The sequence below is a fragment of the Pelobates fuscus genome, chromosome 3, assembly GCF_036172605.1.
Source record: "Pelobates fuscus isolate aPelFus1 chromosome 3, aPelFus1.pri, whole genome shotgun sequence".
Lineage (NCBI taxonomy): Eukaryota > Metazoa > Chordata > Amphibia > Anura > Pelobatidae > Pelobates > Pelobates fuscus.
The window spans coordinates 669,239-695,308 of NC_086319.1; the positions used below are offsets into that span (position 1 = coordinate 669,239).

At 41.7% G+C, this 26,070-nt stretch overlaps 1 protein-coding gene across 5 annotated transcripts in view; it reads left to right on the top strand.

The window, feature by feature from the left end:
* The window catches only part of PTPRO (protein tyrosine phosphatase receptor type O), a 550,218-nt gene that overhangs the window by 412,062 nt on the left and 112,086 nt on the right, over nt 1–26,070 (top strand). For all 5 annotated transcript variants that reach the window (XM_063446603.1, XM_063446604.1, XM_063446607.1 and 2 more), the window contains one exon: nt 4,022–4,103. In XM_063446603.1, the coding sequence (XP_063302673.1) occupies nt 4,022–4,103 (82 nt within the window). The remainder of the gene's footprint in view (nt 1–4,021; nt 4,104–26,070) is intronic.

Consider the following 26,070-nt stretch of genomic DNA (forward strand, 5'->3'; position numbering starts at 1 on the left):
CAAAATATCTAGCTATAGTAGCACAGAGCTGAACAGCCAAGGTATCTAGCTATAACACAGAGCTGCACAGCCAAGGTATCTAGCTATAACAGAGCTGCACAGCCAAGATATCTAGCTATAGCACAGAGCTGCACAGCCAACATATCTAGCTATTTCACAGAGCTGCACAGCCAACATATCTAGCTATAGCACAGAGCCGCACAGCCAAGATATCTAGCTATAGCACAAAGCTGCACAGCCAACATATTTAGCTATAACACAGAGCTGCACAGCCAGGATATCTAGCTATAACACAGAGCTGCACAGCCAAGATATCTAGCTACAACAGAGCTGCACAGCCAAGATATCTAGCTATAGCACAGAGCTGCACAGCCAAGATATCTAGCTATAGCACAGAGCTGCACAGCCAAGATATCTAGCTATAGCACAGAGCTGCACAGCCAAGATATCTAGCTATAGCACAGAGCTGCACAGCCAAGATATCTAACTATAGCACAGAGCTGCACAGCCAACATATCTAGCTATAGCACAGAGCCGCACAGCCAAGATATCTAGCTATAGCACAGAGCTGCACAGCCAACATATTTAGCTATAACACAGAGCTGCACAGCCAGGATATCTAGCTATAACACAGAGCTGCACAGCCAAGATATCTAGTTATAGCAATGAGCTGAACAGCCAAGATATCTAGCTATAATACAGAGCTGCACAGCCAAGATATCTAGCTATAACAGAGCTGCACAGCCAAGATATCTAGCTATAACACAGAGCTACACAGCCAAGATATCTAGCTATAGCACAGAGCTGCACAGCCAAGATATCTAGCTATAACACAGAGCTGCACAGCCAACATATCTAGCTATAGCACAGAGCTGCACAGGCAAGATATCTAGCTATAGCACAGAGCTGCACAGCCAAGATATCTAGCTATAGCAAAAAGCTGCACAGCCAAGATATCTAGCTATAGCACAGAGCTGCACAGCCAAGATATCTAGCTATAGCACAGAGCTGCACAGCCAAGATATCAAGCTATAGCACAGAACTGCACAGCCAAGATATCTAACTATAGCACAGAGCTGCACAGCCAAGATATCTAGCTATAGCAAAGAGCTGAACAGCCAAGATATCTAGCTATAACACAGAGCTGCACAGCCAAGATATCTAGTTATAGCAATGAGCTGAACAGCCAAGATATCTAGCTATAATACAGAGCTGCACAGCCAAGATATCTAGCTATAACAGAGCTGCACAGCCAAGATATCTAGCTATAACACAGAGCTGCACAGCCAAGATATCTAGCTATAACACAGAGCTGCACAGCCAAGATATCTAGCTATTTCAAAGAGCTGAACAGCCAAGATATCTGGCTATAACACAGAGCTGCACAGCCAAGATATCTAACTATAACACAGAGCTGCACAGCCAAGATATCTAACTATAGCACAGAGCTGCACAGCCAAGATATCTAGATGTAGCACAGAGCTGCACAGCCAAGATATCTAGCTATAACACAGAACTGCACAGCCAAGATATCTAGCTATAGCACAGAGCTGCACAGCCAAGATATCTAGCTATAACACAGAGCTGCACAGCCAACATATTTAGCTATAACACAGAGCTGCACAGCCAAGATATCTAGCTATAACACAGAGCTGCACAGCCAAGATATCTAGCTATTTCAAAGAGCTGAACAGCCAAGATATCTGGCTATAACACAGAGCTGCACAGCCAAGATATCTAACTATAACACAGAGCTGCACAGCCAAGATATCTAACTATAGCACAGAGCTGCACAGCCAAGATATCTAGATGTAGCACAGAGCTGCACAGCCAAGATATCTAGCTATAACACAGAACTGCACAGCCAAGATATCTAGCTATAGCACAGAGCTGCACAGCCAAGATATCTAGCTATAACACAGAGCTGCACAGCCAACATATTTAGCTATAACACAGAGCTGCACAGCCAAGATATCTAGATGTAGCACAGAGCTGAACAGCCAAGATATCTAGCTATAGCACAGAGCTGCACAGCCAAGATATCTAACTATAACACAGAGCTGCACAGCCAAGATATCTAACTATAGCACAGAGCTGCACAGCCAAGATATCTAGCTATAGCACAGAGCCGCACAGCCAAGATATCTAGCTATAGAACAGAGCTGCACAGCCAAGATATCTAGCTATAGCACAGAGCTGCACAGCCAAGATATCTAGCTATAGCACAGAGCTGCTCAGCCAAGATATCTAGCTATAGCACAAAGCTGCACAGCCAAGATATCTAGCTATAGCACAGAGCTGCACAGCCAAGATATCTAGCCATAGCACAGAGCTGAACAGCCAAGATATCTAGCTATAGCACAGAGCTGCACAGCCAAGATATCTAACTATAGCACAGAGCTGCACAGCCAAGATATCTAGCTATAGCACAGAGCTGCACAGCCAAGATATCTAGCTATAGCACAGAGCTGCACAGCCAAGATATCTAGCTATAGCACAGAGCTGCACAGCCAAGATATCTAGCTATAGCACAGAGCTGCTCAGCCAAGATATCTAGCTATAGCACAGAGCTGCACAGCCAAGATATCTAGCCATAGCACAGAGCTGCACAGCCAAGATATCTAGCTATAACAGAGCTGCACAGCCAAGATTTCTAACTATAGCACAGAGCTGCACAGCCAACATATCTAGCTATAGCACAGAGCTGCACAGCCAAGATTTCTAACTATAGCACAGAGCTGCACAGCCACAATATCTAGCTACAGCACAGAGCTGCACAGCCAAGATATCTAACTATAGCACAGAGCTGCACAGCCAAGATATCTAGCTATAACACAGAGCTGCACAGCCAAGATATCTAGCTATAACACAGAGCTGCACAGCTAAGATATCTAGCTATAACACAGAGCTGCACAGCCAAGATATCTAGCTATAGCACAGAGCTGCACAGCCAAGATATCTAGCTATAACACAGAGCTGCACAGCCAAGATATCTAGCTATAACACAGAGCTGCACAGCCAAGATATCTAACTATAGCACAGAGCTGCACAGCCAAGATATCTAGCTATAGCAAAAAGCTGCACAGCCAAGATATCTAGCTATAGCAAAGAGCTGAACAGCCAAGATATCTAGCTATAATACAGAGCTGCACAGCTAAGATATCTAGCTATAACACAGAGCTGCACAGCCAAGATATCTAGCTATAACACAGAGCTGCACAGCTAAGATATCTAGCTATAACACAGAGCTGCACAGCCAAGATATCTAGCTATAACACAGAGCTGCACAGCCAAGATATCTAGCTATAACACAGAGCTGCACAGCCAAGATATCTAGCTATAACACAGAGCTTCACAGCCAAGATATCTAACTATAGCACAGAGCTGCACAGCCAAGATATACGCAGAGCAATGTGGCTAGGACATACAGATAGGATGCAGAGCAGTTTGGATATATAGGTAAGAAGGGCAGTGTAGTAGGATATATAGCTAGGGCATTGCTTCTTATCTCTGTCAGGTCGATACAATGTTTACCATTAAATTGGGTTATGACCATATGAGAACCTGTGCTCAGTAAGTGGTAATTATCTTACTATATAGTCTTTGTCTAAGTTAGTGGACTATTAATCTCCGAAGGTTAGTCGTTATTCTGACAATCTCAGCAGCAGGAAATATTTTATTCTCCCAAATCTTCCCACTTGGGTGAATATAAAGTCAAACATAAATAAATGGTACAGAATATAAAGTGATGTCTTCTGCCCCATCCCGCCTCTCTCTCCTCTGTCTCTTCCTCTTGTTCTCTCAATCTACCTCCTTTTTATCCAACATTCCATTTTCTATCTTTTTTTTCTCTGCATTTCTGAATTACCCCCTCTGTTTCGCAATTCTTGTTGCCCCTTTCTTACTCATTCTGTCTTGCTTTCGTGATTTCTCTCTCTCTTGGTGTGTCTTTCTCTATCCCCCTTTCCTGCCCTCATGGTCGGTATCTTTTTTTTCACTTTGCATGGTTCTTCCTGGAAAGTCCTGTCCAATTAGATGACTTTGAAGGGTACATCAAGGATATGGCTAAGGACACAGACTACAAATTCTCTCTCCAGTTTGAGGTAAATATATTTACAGATTTTTCTGTGTGCAGATATTTAAATAATAAAAACCAGCGTTCATCCAGTAACTAACATTTACTAGATGGAAACAGATGTATATTGGCAGAGCTCTAAAATATAAGAATTTGGGTGAGGGGGTAAAAAGATTCCAGCGCTCATCCTATCACTGTCCAACCTTCACGGGAACGTTTTAGTAACACACATACCTTAATGGCAGCCAATGACTCTCTCAGTCACTGTTCCACAGAGCCAGAGCCTGGCCACATCAACTTTTTGAACACTTAAAGGTAAGAAAGCACCTTTGGTCTGCAGGCATGAAAACCACTTTATCGATAAAAAGTGGTTTTGGTGCCAAAGTTTTCCTTTAACCCCTCAAGGACCAAACTTCTGGAATAAAAGGGAATCATGACATGTCACACATGTCATGTGTCCTTAAGGGGTTAAGGGAACCTTAAGCGTACCTTAAGCTTTAGTGATCCTGATGACTATAATAAGATATTTATAACAAATTAGTTCACACCTCTATACAGTGAGGGGAAAAAAGTATTTGATCCCCTGTTGATTTTGAACGTTTGCCCACCGACAAAGAAATGATAAGTCTATAATTTTAATGGTAGGTGTATTTTAACAGTGAGAGACAGAAAAACAAAAAAAAAACAAAAAATCCAGAAAAACGCATGTCAAAAAAGTTATAAATTGATTTGCATGTCAATGAGTGAAATAAGTATTTGATCCACTTTCAATCAGCAAGATTTCTGGCTTCCAGGTGTCTTTCATACAGGTAACGAGCTGAGATTAGAAGCACTCTCTTAAAGGGAGTGCTCCCAAACTTAGCTCGTTACCTGTATAAAAGACTCCTGTCCACAGAAGCAATCAATTACTCAGATTCCAAACTCTCCACCATGGCCAAGACCAAAGAGCTGACCAAGGGTATCAGGGACAAGATTGTAGAACTACACAAGGCTGGAATGCCAAGCCAATTGCCAAGCAGCTTGGTGAGAAGGTGACAACAGTTTGTGCGATTATTCGCAAATGGAACTGTCAGTTTGGTGCTCCATGTGAGATCTCACCTTGTGGAATTTCAATCATAAGAACAGTGAGTAATCAGCCCAGAACTACACAGTAGCTGATCTCAAGGCAGCTGGGACCATAGTACCAAGAAAACAATTGGTAACACACTAGGCCATGAAGGACTGAAATCCTGCAGCGCCCGCAAGGTCCCCCTGCTCAAGAAAGCACATGTACAGACCGGTCTGAAGTTTGCCAATGAACATCTGAATGATTCAGAGGAGAACTGGGTGAAAGTGTTGTGGTCAGATGAGACCAAAATTAAGTTATTTGGCATCAACTCAACTTGCTGTGTTTGGAGGAGGAGGAATGCTGCCTATGACCCCAAGAACACCATCTCCAGCATTAAACATGGAGGTGGAAACTTTGCTTTCAGGGTGTTGTTCTACTGAGGGGACCATGATGGGGCCATGTACTGTCAAATTTTGGGAACCTCCTTCCCTCAGCCAGGGCATTGAAAATGGGTCGTGGATCACACAGCCAAGGCAACAAAGGAGTGTCTCAAGAAGAAGCACATTAAGGTCCTGGTGTGGCCTAGTCAGTCTCCAGATCTTAATCCCATATAAAATCTGTGGAGGGAGCTGAAGGTTCGAGTTGCCAAACGTCCACCTCAAAACCGAATAACTTGGAGAGTATCTGCAAAGAGGAGTGGGACAAAATCCCTCCTGAGAGGTGTGCAAACCTGGTGGCCAACTACAAGAAATGTGTGACCTATGATTGCCAACAATGGTTTTGCCACCAAGTACTCGAAGAGGTTAAATACTTATTTCACTCATTGACATGCAAATGGATTGATAACTTTTTTGACATGCGTTTTTTCTGGATTTTTTGGGGGGGTTATTCGGTCTCTCACTGTTGAAATACACCTACCATTAAAATTATAGACCAATCGTTTCTTTGATAGTGGGCAAACGTTCAAAGTCAGCAGGGGATCAAATACTTTATTCCCTCACCGTGCATAAGTTAAAGTGGAGCGCCAAAGATAAATTTGTTCCTTGAAGAAATGGTTGCCCAGATAATAGGCAGACATATGAAAAAAGTGTGTGTGTGTGTGTGTGTAAAAGGCGTAAGCCTGAAACTGTGGGAGGGGTTTGTTACGGCCTACTTACACCCTGCTTACCTGTCGTCACCGATTTCGAAAGTTCCGGTTTCCTCTTCCGGTTCACGCAGACCTCGGACATCATTCCGCTCGCAAATATACCTTCACGAATCCAGTGTTCTTAAAAAATCTTTTGGTTCATTTCGGGAGTATTAAATTCAAACACTGTCCCTTTGACCAGCTGCAACGGAAACTGTGTGTAGTTTGGGTATATGAACACTACTTATTTTATTTGTATATTTAGTCATTGCTATTCATTTGCATATAATGAGTTCATTAGTTATGTGTAAGTCCTTCGTTCGGCTGATGAAACTACTTAGGTTTATTTTGTACACTTATGAACGCCAAATTTGTTCCCAGCATTCGTGGAATTCATATTCAATTCATGCGTTATAGTCATTATATTCTTTTCATGTTGGGTCACGGTTTCTATCAGTAACTTAAACATTTGCATAAATCATCCGTATGAGTTTCTGTTCATGTAGTTAAATTAATGTTGTAATATAGAACTGTTCGTGCAATTTTAAATATACATATCATTTGCTAACTAAAATTAATTTTGTTAATATACTTGTATTCAATCCATTAGACGTCTGTATTCAATTAAAGGACCACTATAGGCACCCTGACCACTTCAGCTTAATGAAGTGGTCTGGGTGCCAGGTCCAGCTAGGATTAACCCTTTTTTTCAGAGAAACTGCTATGTTTACCTATGGGTTAATCCAGACTCTAGTGGCTGTCTCATTGACAGCCGCTAGAGGCGCTTCCGCGCTTCTCACTGTGATTTTCACAGTAAGAAGACGCCAGCGTCCATAGGAAAGCATTGAGAATGCTTTCCTATGGACTGGCTGAATGTGCGCGCGGCTCCTGCTGCGCATGCGCATTCAGCTGATGACGACGCTATGGAGAGAGAGAAGAGGAGGAGGAAAGCTCCCGGCACTGGAGAAAGAGGTAAGTTTAACCCCTTCCTCCCCCTAGAGCCCAGAGGGAGTGGGACCCTGAGGGTGGGGGCACCCTCAGGGCACAATAGTGCCAGGAAAATGAGTATGTTTTCCTGGCAATAGAGTGGTCCTTTAAGTTCGTAAAAAAAAAGTGTTTTTTTTGTTTGTTTGTTTTTTCCTTTCTTTTTCATTCCCTCTTCTCACTTTCAGTGTATTATATACTCTCATAAGTGCTATTTCAGGTTAATACCTTTTTTTTATTTTAATTTAAATTAAGAATTCTTTCTTTTTCCTTCCTCTCTTCCCTCCAAATGAAATGGTCATAGGTGATTCTAGAATTATTATAAACCTTATAGGTAGGTTATATGTTTGTTTCCTTCGCCATCTCCTTTCTTCTATCTTAACAAGCTAAAAATTAATATACTTTTTTTTTTTTTTTTTCTCCAATAAATGTTGTGTTTAGGTATTAATACACCTTCCAAGGGCAGGTTCAAGCATTACCTGTACAACTTAAAAAAACTAATTCTGGTTAGTAGATTTTCACATTCTCGTGGCAAAGGCGGCTTCTCCCCTTTTCACTCTCCTCTCCGGGTTCATTTATTTCCTACATAATCTAACTATAATCGCACATCTTCACTGACTATAATTTACTGCTCGGGACACGGTGGTTGTAACTCATCCAATAAATACAAATATCATGTGGTACGGGTGGTGTCGTCTCATGTTCTATCATGATCTATAAAGGCTTATATAAATTTACGTAATACTAAAAATAAAAAATAAAATAAAGTTGTACAACCCCATTTCCAGGTATGAAGTTACCATCAAGAAATTCGCCAACTAGGTAAAATTCACCTTAGTTGAGTGGTCCCGCAAGGACAACTCCCATCCTCACGCTCGGAGGTACAAGCTCAACACATAGTTAGTGCCTTGCATAGTATTACCTGTCTCTGCCAATCTATCTTGAAATCATGTAAATGTCACAGAGGCCATCACCAAGCCACCACATCTGTAGCAGCAAAAAAAGCCCATTCAAGCCAAATCATAGAGCCTCTCAAACCGCTTGGCCACTAGTAAGGGCCTCACCTGTCACCGTATTAGTTAAAGTAATATAATTTCGCTACTTGACACTAGATTAGATTGCTGGTATACCAGCACTCCTTCCAGATCAAATTCCCCTACAAGGCAGAATATAGTTACCAGCCCAGCCACAGATCATGGACAATACCTAAAATTACAGCTGAACTTAAAAGAAGGAACATTCCCTTTCCAGCTACAGCCAGAAAAGCTGAATTGTTCCGATTATTAAAAACACAAAAACATTCATGAAAGATCTGGCCCCAGTACTGAATGTAACATCCAAAATAGCTTGTCAGAACTTTCTTAATATGGTGTCTTCTCTGGTGTCTTCTATAAATACTCTTAACAATTGATTGGATAATCTGGAAACCACTAACTGTGCAGTAATGCCGGAAATTCAACAACCCATAGCTCAGCCTGAGGTAATTCTAACTCTTTACCTAATAAAAATGCAAACATTATCAACCCGGTGCATCTTATCCCACAAAATTTAAAACCTGACATCTTACCTGAGGGTAAAGATGTTAATTGGGCCTCCCTCCTCATTGCATTACAGGATATAATCGAAAACAGATCCTACACATTTGGCGATATTTGTTATTTTTTTATCCGTGGTAATGAAGGCTAGAGACCCCAAACATAACAAGAAATTAAATATTCCTGAATTCGTAGTAGCCTTTGGGTTGTTGAGGGATGTAATTTGCTCCTCTTTTCCCGATCAGAGAGAGGAATTTGATTTATACATGCACAGACTGGTGGACTTGGGGTATAAATATGGAGGCTACTCTTCTTATGGCTATCATAAGTCCTCTTCAGTAAAGTCCTCAGCCGCACTAGCCCAGTTTAATAACCATACTGACTGGAGCCAACTAGACGCAGATATTTTGCAGGACTTAAAACACCAGTTTGTGCTATATGTTCCTCAGCCTCACACGCAGCAAATGTCTGTCCCAAAGATGTTGCAGTACCCTCCACTAGTAATGCTGGTACAGAGAATCAACCTAATACTACTCAAAGAGAATTGAAAGACAAACTAGGAAGGCCAATTTTCTGGGGAAAGCACAAGTGTGTAATGATTTTAACGCAGGAGGTTGTTGTTACAGCGCATGCAGGCTCCTTCATGTCTGCTCTGTGTTTTGGAGCACATGCAAAAACCATGTGTCCGAACAAACTATTTCCTAAAAGAATCGCTAACTTCAATATAAACCTCCCCAATTTGCAACGTTACCTGACTGATCATGCATCTCCACATCTTGTGGAATTTCTAATCTCTGTTTTCTCTTCTGGGTTTCACACTGGCTTTATTGCAATTCCTACAGGTAAACTAGAATCATATATAAAAAAGTGGAACCCACCCAGAATACGTAGAGTATATATTAATATACAAATAGAATAACCTGCATTAGGCAGATTCTCCAGGCATGTGCTCTGTATAAACAAATCAAATAGCTAACATAGCGTAAAAAATATAATAATTTAGGGTCTAAATATATGTGATATAGATACACTCACAAACAAATGAGAGAATCGAGCCTTTCACCCACTCAGGGGTACTTTAACGAAAATGAGGAGCAGTGTCTTCCAACCAGATATGCAAAATAAAGAATCAAAATATAGTGAAGACAAAAGGATAAATTGGTGGGTGGTTGTCAGGGTACCTGTAGTCTCTACCCCTGAGACGGGTAGAGACTTAGACGTTTTTCCATCCAGACGGCATGATCCTCCCGTTCCTCGCGGTCCCCTCGCGCATGTAAACGCCGGCCGCGAGAGAACTATGCCTTTTTGTAACGTGACGCTCAATAGTCGACGTCATGACGCTATTCTAGCCCAACCTGTCAGTCAAATCCCGGACACGAATCAGGTCTCGGGGGAGGCGTGATTAGTCTCTAGAACCAGGGTATTTAAGGGAGCTCTCAGCATTTGCTCATTGCCCTGTCGTGGTTCTAGCCAGCCTAGTCACACAGTGCTCTTGTATTCTCTTGTCTTTTGGTTCGGACCCGGCTTTGTTATTACTTACCTGTCTTCTCTGTTATCCTTGACCCGGCTTGTCTCTTGCTTACCTGTCTTCTCGTTCCCTCGACCTCGGCTTGTCCCTGACCATTCTATACGTAGTATTACGTTAAGTCCGGCCATTCTAAGGTCCGGTATACGTATCTGCTACTCTTTGTACTCTGCGTGTTGGATCCCTGTCCCGATCCTGACATTACGACAGGGCCAATGGATCCTGTAGGTACAAACTGTCAGCTTGGTTCTCCTGATCCTAGGTTTGACGCCATGGATCATAGAATGGATCAGATGGCACTAGCACTACAGGCGTTACTATCACGTCCTAATAATCCACCTGAGGAGATGTGTAATACTTCTATTCCTCCTGTGAGTTCAGGGCTAGAGGTAGCCACTGTAGGTGCTTCTTCCCGAGTTACCCCACCTGTACGTTATGCTGGTTCTCCTGAAAGGTGTCGTGGCTTTTTGAACCAGATCAGTATCCATTTCGAGCTACAACCCCGTTCCTACCCTACTGATAGGGCAAAGGTGGGATTTATTATCACCTTACTCATTGAGAAGGCTCTGAGATGGGCTAATCCGTTGTGGGAGAATGATAATCCATTAGTCTATAACTATAATGCCTTTGTAGCTGCTTTTAGAAGAACTTTTGACCCCCCTGGCAGAAAGGTCAATGCAGCTAGATTACTGTTGTGCCTTAGACAAGAGAACCGAACACTTGTGGATTACGCACTAGAGTTCAGGTCTTTGGCGGCAGAGGTTAAGTGGAATGAACAGGCTTATATAGACGTATTTTTAAACGGATTATCCGATGTAATACTTGACGAGGTAGCGACGAGAGAGCTTCCCGAGAATTTGGAGGACTTAATTTCCTTTATCTCTCGCATTGACGAACGTCTAAGAGAGAGGCAGAACACTCGAGATAGAACCGGTAGACCTTCCTTTAGACTAGCTTCTTCATTTCAAAGTCCTGAAACCAAAACTCCACAGTTTCCAGAACCTATGCAGATAGGCCTTACTCGCCTCTCAGAAGAGGAGAGACAGTACAGGAGAAGGGAGGGACTGTGTATGTATTGTGGAGTCAGAGGTCACTTACGTTTGAATTGTCCCAATCGCCCGGGAAAAACTCGCACCTAAGTTTCTCTAGAGGACAGGCCTTGGGTGTTTCTATTTTGTCCTCTACTCATAACTACAAAGAACACAGGCTTCTATTACCCGTCTCTTTAACTTGGGAGAAGGGAACTTTGGAGACTGTGGCATTGATAGACTCCGGAGCTGCTGAGAGCTTTATCGACCAAGTTTTTCTCACCAAACACGCTATCCCATCCCAGTTAAGGAGGACACCTTTGGCTGTTGAGGCCATAGATGGTAGACCTTTAGTTGAGCCTGGTACTGGTATTCTACACAAGGAGGAGATATCTCTACTACTCATTTCATCTCCTTCTGTTCCCATAGTCCTGGGATACTCCTGGCTGAAGAGACATAACCCCATTATAGATTGGAAATCAGGGGAAATAGTCTCGTGGGGTCAGGGTTGTCAAGAGAGATGTTTAAAGAGAGTGTCACCCCTTTGTATTGTTAACACACTTAATAACTCTACCGACTCTACTGAAGTACAGATACCGTCCTTGTATCTAGATTTAAAGGCGGTATTTGACAAAGGAAAGGCTGATACCTTACCACCACACAGGCCTTTTGATTGCAAAATTAATTTACTTCCTGGTACTATGCCTCCCAGGGGCCATGTATACCCTTTGTCTACGAATGAGAACTTAGTCTTAGAGGAGTATATTCGTGAAAACCTAGACAAAGGGTTCATTAGGAGATACTCCTCCCCTGCTGGGGCTGGATTTTTTTTTGTTAAAAAGAAGGATGGTTCTTTAAGACCTTGCATTGACTACCGAGGTTTGAACAAGATAACCATTAGAAATGCCTATCCGATCCCCTTGATCACCGAGCTTTTTGATCGATTAAAGGGTTCCAAGATTTTCACTAAGTTAGACCTCAGAGGTGCTTATAACTTGGTGAGAATTCAGCAGGGACACGAGTGGAAGACTGCGTTCAATACTCGTTATGGGCACTATGAGTATACTGTAATGCCTTTTGGTCTCTGTAATGCCCCGGCGGTATTTCAGGATCTTATTAATGAAGTTCTTAGGGAGTTTCAGCAGGACTGTGTTATTGTATACCTCGATGATATACTTATACATTCCAGGGATATTGAGACTCACCACGGACAGGTCAGAAGGGTTTTGCACAAACTTCTTCAACATGGCTTGTACTGCAAATTAGAGAAATGTAGCTTTGACCAATCCCAGACTACCTTTCTTGGTTACGTGATTTCTGGAGAGGGGTTTGAAATGGATCCGGAGAAACTCCAATCCATTTTAGATTGGCCTTTACCTAAGGGTCTCAAGGCCATTCAGAGATTTATTGGTTTCTCTAATTATTACAGACGTTTCATTAAGGGTTACTCCTCTATTATTGCTCCTATCACCAATATGACCAGACAAGGGGCTGACACTAAGAATTGGTCTACTGAAGCACTTCTGGCTTTTAAGACTCTCAAGGAGCTGTTTGCTTCCGCACCAATTTTAGTTCACCCTGATACTACTCTACCTTTCCTACTCGAAGTTGACGCTTCTGAGACGGGTATAGGTGCCATCCTGTCCCAAAGGTTGGGTGTGGATAAACCATTACATCCATGTGGGTATTTTTCCAAAAAATTATCGGGTACTGAGAGCAGATATGACATTGGTGACAGGGAACTCCTAGCGGTTATCATGGCTTTAAAGGAGTGGAGACATCTATTGGAGGGGACGTATCTGCTACTCTTTGTACTCTGCGTGTTGGATCCCTGTCCCGATCCTGACAGTGGTGAAGGTGATGACAAGTTGCTCCTGAGGAAGTCGTTATCGACGAAACGCGTTGAGCACCGAGCACCTACAAGAACCCTACATTTTTGGTATAGCAGTCTGTTTTTTACATGCATTCCATTTTTTAAGTATTTGTGCGCTTTATGCCATTTTTTGCCTAAGAGATAACAGTATTGGCACTTTGTATGCTTTGCACTTTAGCATTTGGCACTTTACTACATTCAAGCATTGTATAAATATAGCTGCTACCTTTAGGGGTTCTTGATTAACTTGTTATTTTATTGACTTTTGTGCATGTTGCACTTTTAGATATTGTTCTAATAAATTGGACTTTATATTTTTCACATATTTTTTATGGCATTATTCTGAAGTAGATTACCACACATCTTAATGCTTGTGGCGCCCTGTAGCCTGTACTAGAGTCCAGACTTTGTGTTTAAAATATAGTGAAGCACGTTATAAAATAGTATAACACATTTTATTGGTCGCACTTACACTTTAGTAGTAAAAAAAAGGGCATGTCTCCAAATAATTATGGACCTCCTGGTGTTTGAAAATCCAAAGTTCCACAGTGGGGGTCTCGGAGCAGTATTAGAATTACAACAATACATAAAATAAACAATATAAAATAAAAGTCCACAGGGAATAATTTCCCTTTTATTTTATATTGTTTATTTTATGTATTGTTGTAATTCTAATACTGCTCCGAGACCCCCACTGTGGAACTTTGGATTTTCAAACACCAGGAGGTCCATAATTATTTGGAGACATGCCCTTTTTTTTACTACTAAAGTGTAAGTGCGACCAATAAAATGTGTTATACTATTTTATAACGTGCTTCACTATATTTTGATTCTTTATTTTGCATATCTGGTTGGAAGACACTGCTCCTCATTTTCGTCAAAGTACCCCTGAGTGGGTGAAAGGCTCGATTCTCTCATTTGTTTGTGAGTGTATCTATATCACATATATCTAGACCCTAAATTATTACTTTTTTACGCTATGTTAGCTATTTGATTTGTTTATACAGAGCACATGCCTGGAGAATCTGCCTAATGCAGGTTATTCTATTTGTATATTAATATATACTCTACGTATTCTGGGTGGGTTCCACTTTTTTATATATGGTTATATTTGCTTAGGTGGCTGTGGAGTACACCTGGGATCACTTCCAGTAATACGTTTTCTCACCTTTAGTGTATATACTTTCTTTTTGTTTTTATATATTTCTCAGGTAAACTAGAATGCCCCAATTTGCAATCCGCAATCCCAGATCCTATTTATGTACAGACACTCATCAACAAAGAAATTTATAACGGTTTCATGATAGGGCCATTCACTACTCCACCCTTCACATCCTGGAGAACTAATCCCCTAGGAATAGCCACAGCGAACTTTAACCCCTTAGTGACCAGTCCATTTTTAAATTTTCTTACCGTTAAGGACCCAGGGCACTTTTTACATTTCTGCAGTGTTTGTGTTAGCTGTAATTTTCCGCTTACACATTTACTGTACCTACAGATATTATATACTACACTGCTCAAAAAAATAAAGGGAACACTTAAACAACCCAATGTAACTCCAAGTCAATCACATTTCTGGGAAATCAAACTGTCCACTGAGTGACAATCAATTTCACATGCTGTTGTGCAAATGGGATAGACAACAGGTGGAAATTATAGGCAATTAACAAGACACCCCCAATTTAGGAGTGATTCTGCAGATGGTGACCACAGACCACTTCTCAATTCCTTTGCTTCCTGGCTGATGTTTTGGTAACTTTTGAATGCTGGCGGTGCTTTCACTCTAGTGGTAGCATGAGACGGAGTCTACAACCCACACAAGTGGCTGAGGTAGTGCAGCTCATCCAGGATGGCACATCAATGCGAGCTGTGGCAAGAAAGTTTGCTGTGTCTGTCAGCGTAGTGTCCAGAGCATGGAGGCGCTACCAGGAGACAGGCCAGTACAGCAGGAGACGTGGAGGAGGCATAGGAGGGCAACAATCCAGCAGCAGGACCGCTACCTCCGCCTTTGTGCAATGAGGAACAGGAGGAGCACTGCCAGAGCCCTGCAAAATGACCTCCAGCAGGCCAAAAATGTGCATGTGTCTGCTCAAACGGTCAGAAACAGACTCCATGAGGGTGGTATGAGGGCCCGACATACACAGGTGTGCTTGTGCTTACAGCCAGAGAATACCAAGATTGGCAAATTCGTCACTGGCGCCCTGTGCTCTTCACAGATGAAAGCAGGTTCACACTGAGCACATGTGACAGATGTGACAGAGTTGGGAGACGCAGTGGAGAAAGTTTTGCTGCCTGCAACATCCTCCAGCATGACCGGTTTGGCAGTGGGTCAGTAATGGTGTGGAGTGGCATTTCTTTGGGGGTCCGCACAGCCCTCCATGTGCTCGCCAGAGGTAGCCTGACTGCCAGTAGGTACCGAGATGAGATCTTCAGACCCCTTGTGAGACCATATGCTGGTGCGGTTGGCCCTGGGTTTCTCCTAATGCAAGACAATGCTAGACATCATGTTGCTGGAGTGTGGCCTGCCCGTTCCCCAGACCGGAATCTAATTGAGCACATCTGGGTCATCATGTCTCGCTCCATCCACTAACGTCACATTGCACCACACACTGTCCAGGAGTTGGCAGATGCTTTAGTCCAGGTCTGGGAGGAGATTGATCAGGCGACCATCCGCCACCTCATCAAGAGCATGCACAGGCGTTGTAGGGAGGTCATACAGGCACGTGGAGGCCACGCTCACTACTGAGCCTCATTTTGACTTGTTTTAAGGACATTACATCAAAGTTGGATCAGCCTGTAGTGTGTTTTTCCACTTTAATTTTGAGTGTGACTCCAAATCCAGACCTCCATGGGTTGAAAAATTTGATTTCCATTGTTTAATTTTTGTGTGATTTTGTTGTCAGCACATGTAAAGAACGAAGTATTTCCGAAGAATATTTAATTCATTCAGATCTAGGATCTGTTATTTTTGTGTTCCCTCTAATTTTTTTGAGCAGTGTATAATTTTCTATAAAAATATTCTAAAATATAATTTATTTTTTTTAAACACACTTTTTCTAACTTTGACCCCCAAAATTTGTTGCGCATCTACAACCACCAAATAAAAACCCATGATAAAGTTTCTAAATTTTGTCCTGAGTTTAGAAATATCCAATGTTAACATGTTCTTAGGTTTTTGTTTTTTTTTGCAAGTTATAGGGCAATAAGTACAAGTAGCACTTTGCTATTTACAAACCATTTTTATTCAAAATTAACGTAAGTTACATTATAACACTGATATCTGTCAGGAATCCCTAAATAACCCTTCACATGTATATATTTTTTAAAAGAAGACAGCCTAAGGTATTACACTTGGGGTATTTTTACTCTTTTTATGCAACCATTTTACCACCAATGTATGCCAAATTTTAAAAAAAAAATTATTGGTGAGTTTTTTGACACACATTGCAATTTAAGAATACATGTACGGAGAACCTTAAGGGTTACTGCTAAAGAACACCCCAATATGTGTTAAGCAACATCTCCTGAGTACAGTGATGCCACACATGTATGGGTGTGTTGGGTTCTCTGGGGGCTAAAATACTTTATTTTGAAGGTGCACATTCCAGTTTTCCAACTTGGAATTTTCACAGCTGGTCATCATGCACCCATGTCCTATTTGGGACATTTTTGAAGCTGGCCCTTTCCTCAGATGTTGAGGTGAGGACTCTATCAAATATTCTATACTCTGTCCTTGGGTTGTACACCCAAATGCATTATCTTGCACTTATCCACATTAAATGTCAGTTGTCACAACTCTGACCATTTTTCTTATTAAAAAACAAAACAAATGATAGGTACGCTTTAAAGAGATTATTTGGATGAATGGAGTATTTCAAAGAAGATATTAATGAATAGCAGCTAAACACCAATGTGTGTAACATTTCCGAAATAACACCAACAAGTAGTTAAAAAGATAAATAGTGTAGTGCTTATAAAAAGGTAATGATTGCCTGCAATATAACATTCGGGGTGCTTCAAATTGTACAACACTCCAGATGCCTAGAAATATTAATACAACACAGTGCAAATCACAAAAAATAAGATATGTATAGGTAAGTATATGTAGAGAACACTCACAAACAGGGAGCTATTAGACCTAGCTCTGGTGTGGATAGCCTTCGGGTACGTTAAGGCGACCCACCCCTATAGGATCCAATCCTAAGAGACGCACATACAACGAAAATGGAGTAGCACAGCTGAAAGTAATAGTGTAAGGTCTAGTGCCAAGTCAATACTTACAAACATAGAGCCCCTATGGCTCTGGAGTAGTGTATTGTGTATTTTGGGACTACACGCCTCCTTCAGTAAGCAGTTCGTAATACCGGGAACCCTCTTATTGAGGGAATAACCATCTGGTGTTCCTGCTCCTTTACGTAATTACCACATCAAGGTAATACGTTGAGGTTCAAGTCTCTATGTCATAGTGGTTACTTACCACGGTGGACGATCTCACCAGGAGCTCTGTCGTGTTTCAAGTCTTTTACACTGTCAATCTCATATTACTTCCTTGAGTTTCAAGCCTCTTTCTGAAATTGCGATGTAGTCATCATATAGACTTTTGGTTTCACTCTCGTTTCTTAGATGGCTGATGGATGATCTTCTTAAAGCTTCAACCATTATTTTTTGTAGACTGACCTTCTTAGGAATGGTCTTGTGTCCCAGATTGTAGTGCATTCAGATTAGCTCCAACATAATAAAATAAAATTCTTAACGGACATAGCAGCACAATGTATGATCCCAAGATATTCAGACTGCATACAAATCAAAAAGAGAGAAAGGGCTTGTATTAAAACTGTATATAAGATCACATAGAATACGTGGTTACAATAACAGTTCTAACTCTCCTAATATGTAAAACTCCAAACGAAAGTGCAAGGTGAACATTGTAATAGTTCTTTTTTTTTTTTTTATTCTTTATTTTTGAGGTGCGTAAAAGTTTCACGTTGGTTACATGTGACAGGGTTACAATACTTGTAGAAAAAAAAATATACGTACATGCAAGATAAATTTGTCAGATATAACGCACCAATTTTTGTAATATTTAACTTGTTAAAACATTGGACAGGTTAGAGGTTTTCACATGACTTTTAAATCGTCCTTTGTACAATTGTTAGACCAGGTCTGTCCTTGGTGTGTCAGCGTGTATATGCCTCTATGTTGGCAGGGTATGTGTGTGGGGTGGCGAGGTGTCAGTCGGCATTTAATGTGGGTCGATCAAGCTTGTGAGCGAGATGTGCAGGTGCCTTGTGTCATGTAGCTGGATGTGTGTCGTGAGAGACTGAGTTGTGTCTCGTCTTGGTCAGATGGTGCTGTGAGGGTAGGCCCTGCCATCTGGGGTGGGTGCCCCTAACCAAGGGGGCCGCGGGGTGAGAGGGTATGGCTGGAGGACGCCAGCTGGTTGTAGTGTAGGTTTGATTAGCTGCGCTTTGTTATCGTGGTGTTGTTGCTGTTTCCAACACTGAATGCATTGGATAAGCGTGTAACATGACTGGTAAAACATTCATTAAGAAAATAAAAATAAAAGCCAAAGTATATAAAAGGTACAACGTAATCGGAGAACACAAATATCTGTTGCCCGTTTAGCCTAAAAAAGGGTAGATTACAGGAGGAAGAAGCCCCTGAAAAAGTAGGCTCTTATTGAGTTCAAAAGTCCTTGCGAACCCTCTAATTGTCCCGTTGCTCGAGCCGCGGTGGCTCCCTCTTGAGTCAGGGGGCTGCCCTCTGCTGTCTGGGTTCCCGTGGGATGAAGGGGACCACCGTGGCTGGGTCCCAAAGTCCTGTTGGCACAGTTCCAGGTGTCTCAGGGTTTGGAGTGGATATCCCCAGCTTGCATAGAAATGTTGGTGCCTCACTCGTTGCTAGGGTATGGGTGGTTTCATCTCTGGTGACTATGACTGTGCAGTTTGCTCCCCATTTGTAGACCAGATTTGCTGCCCGGAGTTGGGCAGTGACACTGCCAAAAGCTTTGCGTTGAAGGAGTGTGGCCTTTGTGAGATCTTGTTAGAATGTGAGAGAGGCGTTTTCAAACAGTAGTGGTGTTTTGCCTCTTAGGGCCGACATGATTTGAATCTTGTCTTGTATTGTGATGCATCTGAAGATCACATCGCGAGGCTGTGTGAGTTTGAGCGGGGTGGTGTTGGTTAGACGGTAGACTCCGTCAATGGTGATTTTTTTTGCCGCTGTGTGTGGCAGAATTGTGGCTAGAAGTCGCCGGATATAGTGTGGTAATTCCTCCGCTGTGATTGTAGCTGTGATTCCCCGTATTTTGATATGGGTGCGTCTTTGGCGGTCTTCTACTGCTGCTAGTTTGTGTGTGAGGGTATGCTGAGTAGCCTGGATCTGGGTCATTAATTCATCTAGTTTGGCCGGATGGTTCTGTACTGCCATCACTTCTTCCTCTGTGACTCTCACCCGTTCTGTGACCGCGTGCACCTCCTTTTTTAGGAGAGCAGAATCGGCGGCCAGCAGTTTGTGTATGTCTGCTAGCAATATTTTTAAGTCCCTTTTGGTTGTTGGGGCAGAGTCATCTGAGGAGTCCTGCACTGAGGGCTGTGGGATCTCCTCATCCTGTTGTTCCCGGGTCGGGTGGTGTTCGGCTGTCGCTGCTTGCGGTACTTCCGCGGGCGCGGGTTTGTGTGGAGTAGGCCATAGGAGCATCTCCCTAATGTCAGTTGTCACAACTCTGTCCTCCGCTGCGGCTTGGGGCTTTTGTGAGCGTCGTCCCATTACATGTTCGTGCGCTGTCGGCTGGGCCGGAGTGGAGGTATGTGCCTGTTTAGCCTCTCTTACCGCTATACTCTCCAGCAGATCCCCCAGGTCCGGGATCGATGGCGTGTAGTAGGCCCGAGACCTCCGTCTCCTTTGGGGTAGTCTCTGGGCCGCGAAGAAAGGCATCAATCCGTGCCGGACGGCTTGCTGGAGCGGGTGGTGAGGGTTTCGGGTGTGGATCGGGCTCAGGTTGGCTGATATTTGTGGGATTGATCAGTTTTGTTTCGGAGCAAGCTGAAATGGCGTCCTGTTCGGGTTGCTTGCAAGCTCCGCCCCTCAATATGAGTGTTTAAGGGCTATTACTTGAGTCTCTTCTCTACACCAGCCCTTGAGCAGCATGCCTCTGCAGTAATCCTGCCCACAGTGTTTCCTCCTGCGAGGAGCTCCTCCTGCACGTTGTAATAGTTCTTAATAGAAATGATAGTGGCATGTAGCATTATAACACATAAACAGTTAGAGCAGCAATAATTATGAAACCTGTATCTTCACCCTTAGAAAACCATAGAGGCAAAGTGCAAACAAGTGCTAGGAAAAAATAGAGAGGAGTATAAAGAATTTTATATTATGGGGTATTATTGTACTAAAAAGTAGCTTATCATATATCATTAAAGCTATATTAAAAAAGGGTGCTAAAAACTTAAAATAGTATATTAATAATTAAGATCCAATTAATAATATTTCTAGCTTATATAAAAAAAGACATAATTCAAAATCTGAGTTGAATCCATGCGGGATGAGGCTATTCATTTAAAAAATCTGCGCCATCTCCGTTCTTCCCATTTTTTAAAAATAAAATCTCCTCCTCTCCAGTTATTCTCTACTTTTTCAAGCCATGAAAAGTTAAGCCTTTTGGATCTTGACTTTGATATGGTTTAACCCCTTAAGGACCGGACTTTTTTTGCGATGTTGTACATTTGCGACTAGGCATCTTTTTGACACTTTTGTGGTGTTTGTGTTTAGCTGTAATTTTCCGCGCTCTCATTTACTGTTCCCATGCAAATTATATATTGTTTTTTTCAGGACAAAAGGGGCTTTCGTTACATACCATTATTTATATAATCTCATGTAATTAAATTTAAAACAAATTAAAAAATATGATGAAAAATTTAAAAAAATACATGTTTTTTGACTTTTATGTGAAAAATCTTTTACTCATCTACAAAAGCGAATGAAAAAAACTGCTAAATAGATTCAAAATGTTGTCCTGAGTTTAAAAATACCCAGTGTTTACATGCTTTTTGCTATTTTTTTGCATGTTATAGGGCTATAAGTACAAGTAGGATATTGCGGTTTCAAAACATACATTTTTAAAATGTATCAATAGTGACATTGTAACACTATTATCTGTCATAAATTGCTAAATAACACCCCACATGTACATATTTTTTTTAAAGTAGACAACCCAGGGTATTCAATATGGGGTATGTCCAGACTTTTTTAGTAGCCACTTAGTCGCAAACACTGGCCAAAGTTAGCGTTCATATTTGTTTGTGTGTGAAAAAAGTAAAAAACTAAATTGAACGCTAATTTTGGCCAGTGTTTGTGACTAAGTGGTTACTAAAAAAGACTGGACATACCCCATTTGCAATACCTTGGGTTGTCTTCTTTTGCAAATGGTATGCCATCATGGGGGTAATTCTCATTCCTGGGCTACCATACGCTCTCAAAGGCAACGTAACCAACCTGGCCATTTTCAATGTGAAAATATTTGACCCATATATTTGACCCTGTAACTTTCAAAAACGCTATAAAACCTGTACATGGGGGGTCCTGTTCTACTCAGGAGACTTTGCTGAACACAAATATTAGTGTTTCAAAACTGGAAAATGTATCACAACAATTATATCATCAGTAAAAGTGCTGTTTGTGTGTGAAAAATGCAAAAAAAGTCACTTTCACTGACAATATCATCGCTGTGATATGTTTTACTGTTTTGAATCACTAATATTTGTGTTCAGCGAAGTCTCCCAAGTAAAACAGTACCCCCCATGTACAGGTTTTAGGGTGTCGTAGAACTTTACAGGGTAAAATACAGTGATAGCAAATTAAATTCTCTGGACTTTCGGCCTGGGTTGGCAGGCAGGTCCCTTAAATTGCAATCAATAAAATAACTTAATTATGTAAAAATATTACATAAATACGCACGTAGAATTTAAATATATATGCATATTTATATATTTGAAGTCTACGTGTATATTTATATAATTATTTATGTAATTTTGTATATGGACATATGAATAGTTTGCATTCTTTTTATTTATTTATATATACATATATATATATATACAATTTCATTCTAAGTGTATTTTGATATAAATATATATATATAGTAATATCAAAATACAGTTAGAATAAAATTTCGTATAGATATATAATTTTTTTAAAATTTTTATTATTATTTTTAAATTTTTTTATTTAATTTAAATTATGTATTATTCGTATTTTATAATAATATATATATATATATACAATAAGTGTATATTTATAATTAATTATTTTTTTGCCCCCCTCCCCCACTGTAACCCCTTCTCTGCCTGCCCTCCCCCCACTGTAACCCCTTCTCTGCCTGCCCCCTCCTCACTCCACTGTAACCCCTTCTCTGCCTGCCCCCCTCCTCACTCCACTGTAACCCCTTATCTGCCTGCCCCCTTCCCCCCCACTGTAACCCCTTCTCTGCCTGCCCTCCTCCCCCCAATGTAACCCCTTCTCTGCCTGCCCTCCTCCCTCCCACTGTAACCCCTTCTCTGCCTGCCCTCCCCCCTGTAACCCCTTCTCTGCCTACCCCCCCACTCTAACTTCTTCTCTGCCTACCCTCCCCACTGTAACCCCTTCTCTGCCTACCCCTCCACTGTAACCCCTTCTCTGCCTTCCCTCCCCACTGTAACCCCTTCTCTCCCTGCCCCTTCCCCCACTGTAACCCATTCTCTGCTTACCCTCCCCACTGTAACCCCTTCTCTGCCTACCCCCACTGTAACCCCTTCTCTTCCTGCCCCCCTCCCCCCACTGTAACCCCTTCTCTGCCTACCCCCACTGTAACCCCTTCTCTCCCTGCCCCTCTCCCCACACTGTAACCTTTTCTCCCCCTGCCCCCCCACTGTCGCCTTTTCTCCCCCTGCGCCCCCACACTGTAACCCTTTCTCCCCCTGCCTGCCCACTGTAACCCTTTCTCACACTGTCCCCACACTGTTACCAGTACACACACTCCCTCCCACACTGTCACCCTCACCTCCTGTCTCTGCGTGTCCTTTTGTGTCAGTGTGTGTGTGTATTTGTGTGTCTGTGTGTATCTGTGTACATGAGTGTCTGTGTATCTGTGTGTGGGAAACTAAGTGTCATTGTGTGTATCGCTGTGTCAATGTGTGTATTTGTGTGTCTGTGTGTGTGTATACACTGCACACATACTCCATACAAAAAACATGCTTACATTGAAACACACATTGTGTATATGTATATTTTATACTGCTAGGCTTGTGAGAATTGTTTGGTAACTATTGATTATTGATTTTTGCCTTGTGCCTATTGTATCACTTCATTTACAACTGTTAGTTATTTTGCCTGTATATTTTGTTTATATTGGCTCATTAAAAAAACGGGTTAGTTACTATTGTGACTTTTTGGTGTGCATTCTCTTTCGTACTATGATTACTATGTATATTTTATAAACACAATATACACACACTGCATCCACTACACACACACACACACTGCAATCAAACGTAAACATTACATACAAACACACCCCTGCATTAAAACACTAAAATGATCTACAAACACCCCTTCATTCAAACACCAACACTACACACAAAAAGCACACCTGCATTTAAAGTTCTACACTACATTTACAAACACCCCTGCATTCAGATGCAAACATTACAAACAAGTACACCACTACATTCCAATAGCAACAGTACATACAAATACACCCACACATGCACACATATACTTAATACAAAAACATGCTTACATTCAAACACTGCTCACAAATATAACCCTTCAATGATGTGCAAATGGTAGATCTCCATCTGGCATATTATTGTTGAAGTTCTCCGACAGATGGAGATCTACCTTTTGGCCACACTTTCACTAGATGGGGGCCCAGAAAACATACCGTATATACTCGAGTATAAGCCGACCCGAATATAAGCTGAGGCCCCTAATTTTACCCCCCAAAAAATGGGAAAACTTATTGACTCGAGTATAAGACTAGGGTGGGAAATGCAGCAGCTACTGGTAAATTTCTAAATAAAATTAGATCCTATAAAAATTACATTAATTGAATATTTATTTACAGTGTGTGTATATAATAAATGCAGTGTGTGTGTATGAATGCAGTGTGTGTGTATGAGTGCAGTGTGTGTGTATGAGTGCAGTGTGTGTATGAGTGCAGTGTGTGTATATGAGTGCAGCGTGTGTGTATATGAGTGCAGCGTGTGTGTATATGAGTGCAGTGTGTGTGTATGAATGCAGTGTGTGTATGAGTGCAGTGTGTGTATGAGTGCAGTGTGTGTATGAGTGCAGTGTGTGTGTATGAGTGCAGTGTGTGTGTATGAGTGCAGTGTGTGTGTGTGTATGAGTGCAGTGTGTGTGTATGAATGCAGTGTGTGTATGAGTGCAGTGTGTGTATGAGTGCAGTGTGTGTATGAGTGCAGTGTGTGTGTATGAGTGCAGTGTGTAAATGAGTGCAGTGTGTGTGTGTGTATGAGTGCAGTGTGTGTGTATGAATGCAGTGTGTGTGTATATAATGCAGTGTGTGTGTATATAATGCAGTGTGCGTATGAGTGCAGTGTGTGCATGAGAGCAGTGTGTGTATGAGTGCAGTGTGTGTGTGTGTGTATGAATGCAGTGTGTGTGTGTATGAGTGCAGTGTGTGTGTGTGTGTGTATGAATGCAGTGTGTGTGTGTGTGTGTGTTGCAGAGCCTTGGTGGGGGTGGGCAATTTTATTATTATTATTTTGAATTAGTTTAATAATTTTTTTAATTTTTTTTTATTATATTGAATTATTATTATAATTATTATTTTTTATTTTATTTTATTATTATTTTTTATTTTATTTTATTATTATTATTTTTTTCGTCCCCCCTCCCTGCTTCCTAGCTGGCCAGGGAGGGGGGCTCTCCTACCCTGTTGGTCCAGTGGCATTGGTAGTTCAGTGGGGGGAAGAGGGGGGCTAAGCCGACCCGAATATAAGCCGAGGCCCCTAATTTTACCCCCCAAAAATGGGAAAACTTATTGACCCGAGTATAAGACTAGGGTGGGAAATGCAGCAGCTACTGGTAAATTTCTAAATAAAATTAGATCCTATAAAAATTATATTAATTGAATATTTATTTACAGTGTGTGTATATAATGAATGCAGTGTGTGTGTATGAATGCAGTGTGTGTGTATGAGTGCAGTGTGTGTGTATGAGTGCAGTGTGTGTATGAGTGCAGTGTGTGTATGAGTGCAGTGTGTGTATATGAGTGCAGCGTGTGTGTATATGAGTGCAGTGTGTGTGTGTATATGAGTGCAGTGTGTGTGTATGAGTGCAGTGTGTGTATGAGTGCAGTGTGTGTATGAGTGCAGTGTGTGTATGAATGCAGTGTGTGTATGAGTGCAGTATGTATATGAGTGCAGTGTGTGTATGAGTGCAGTGTGTGTATATAATGCAGTGTGTGTATGAGTGCAGTGTGTGTGTATGAGTGCAGTGTGTGTGTATGAGTGCAGTGTGTGTGTATGAGTGCAGTGTGTGTATATGAGTGCAGTGTGTGTATGAATGCAGTGTGTGTATATGAGTGCAGTGTGTGTATGAATGCAGTGTGTGTGTATGAGTGCAGTGTGTGTATGAGTGCAGTGTGTGTGTATATGAGTGCAGTGTGTGTGTGTGTATGAATGCAGTGTGTGTGTATATAATGCAGTGTGCATATGAGTGCAGTGTGTGTGCATGAGTGCAGTGTGTGTATGAGTGCAGTGTGTGTGTGTGTATGAATGCAGTGTGTGTGTATGAGTGCAGTGTGTGTGTGTGTGTGTGTGTGTTGCAGAGCCTTGGTGGGGGTGGGCAATATTATTATTATTTTTAATTAGTTTA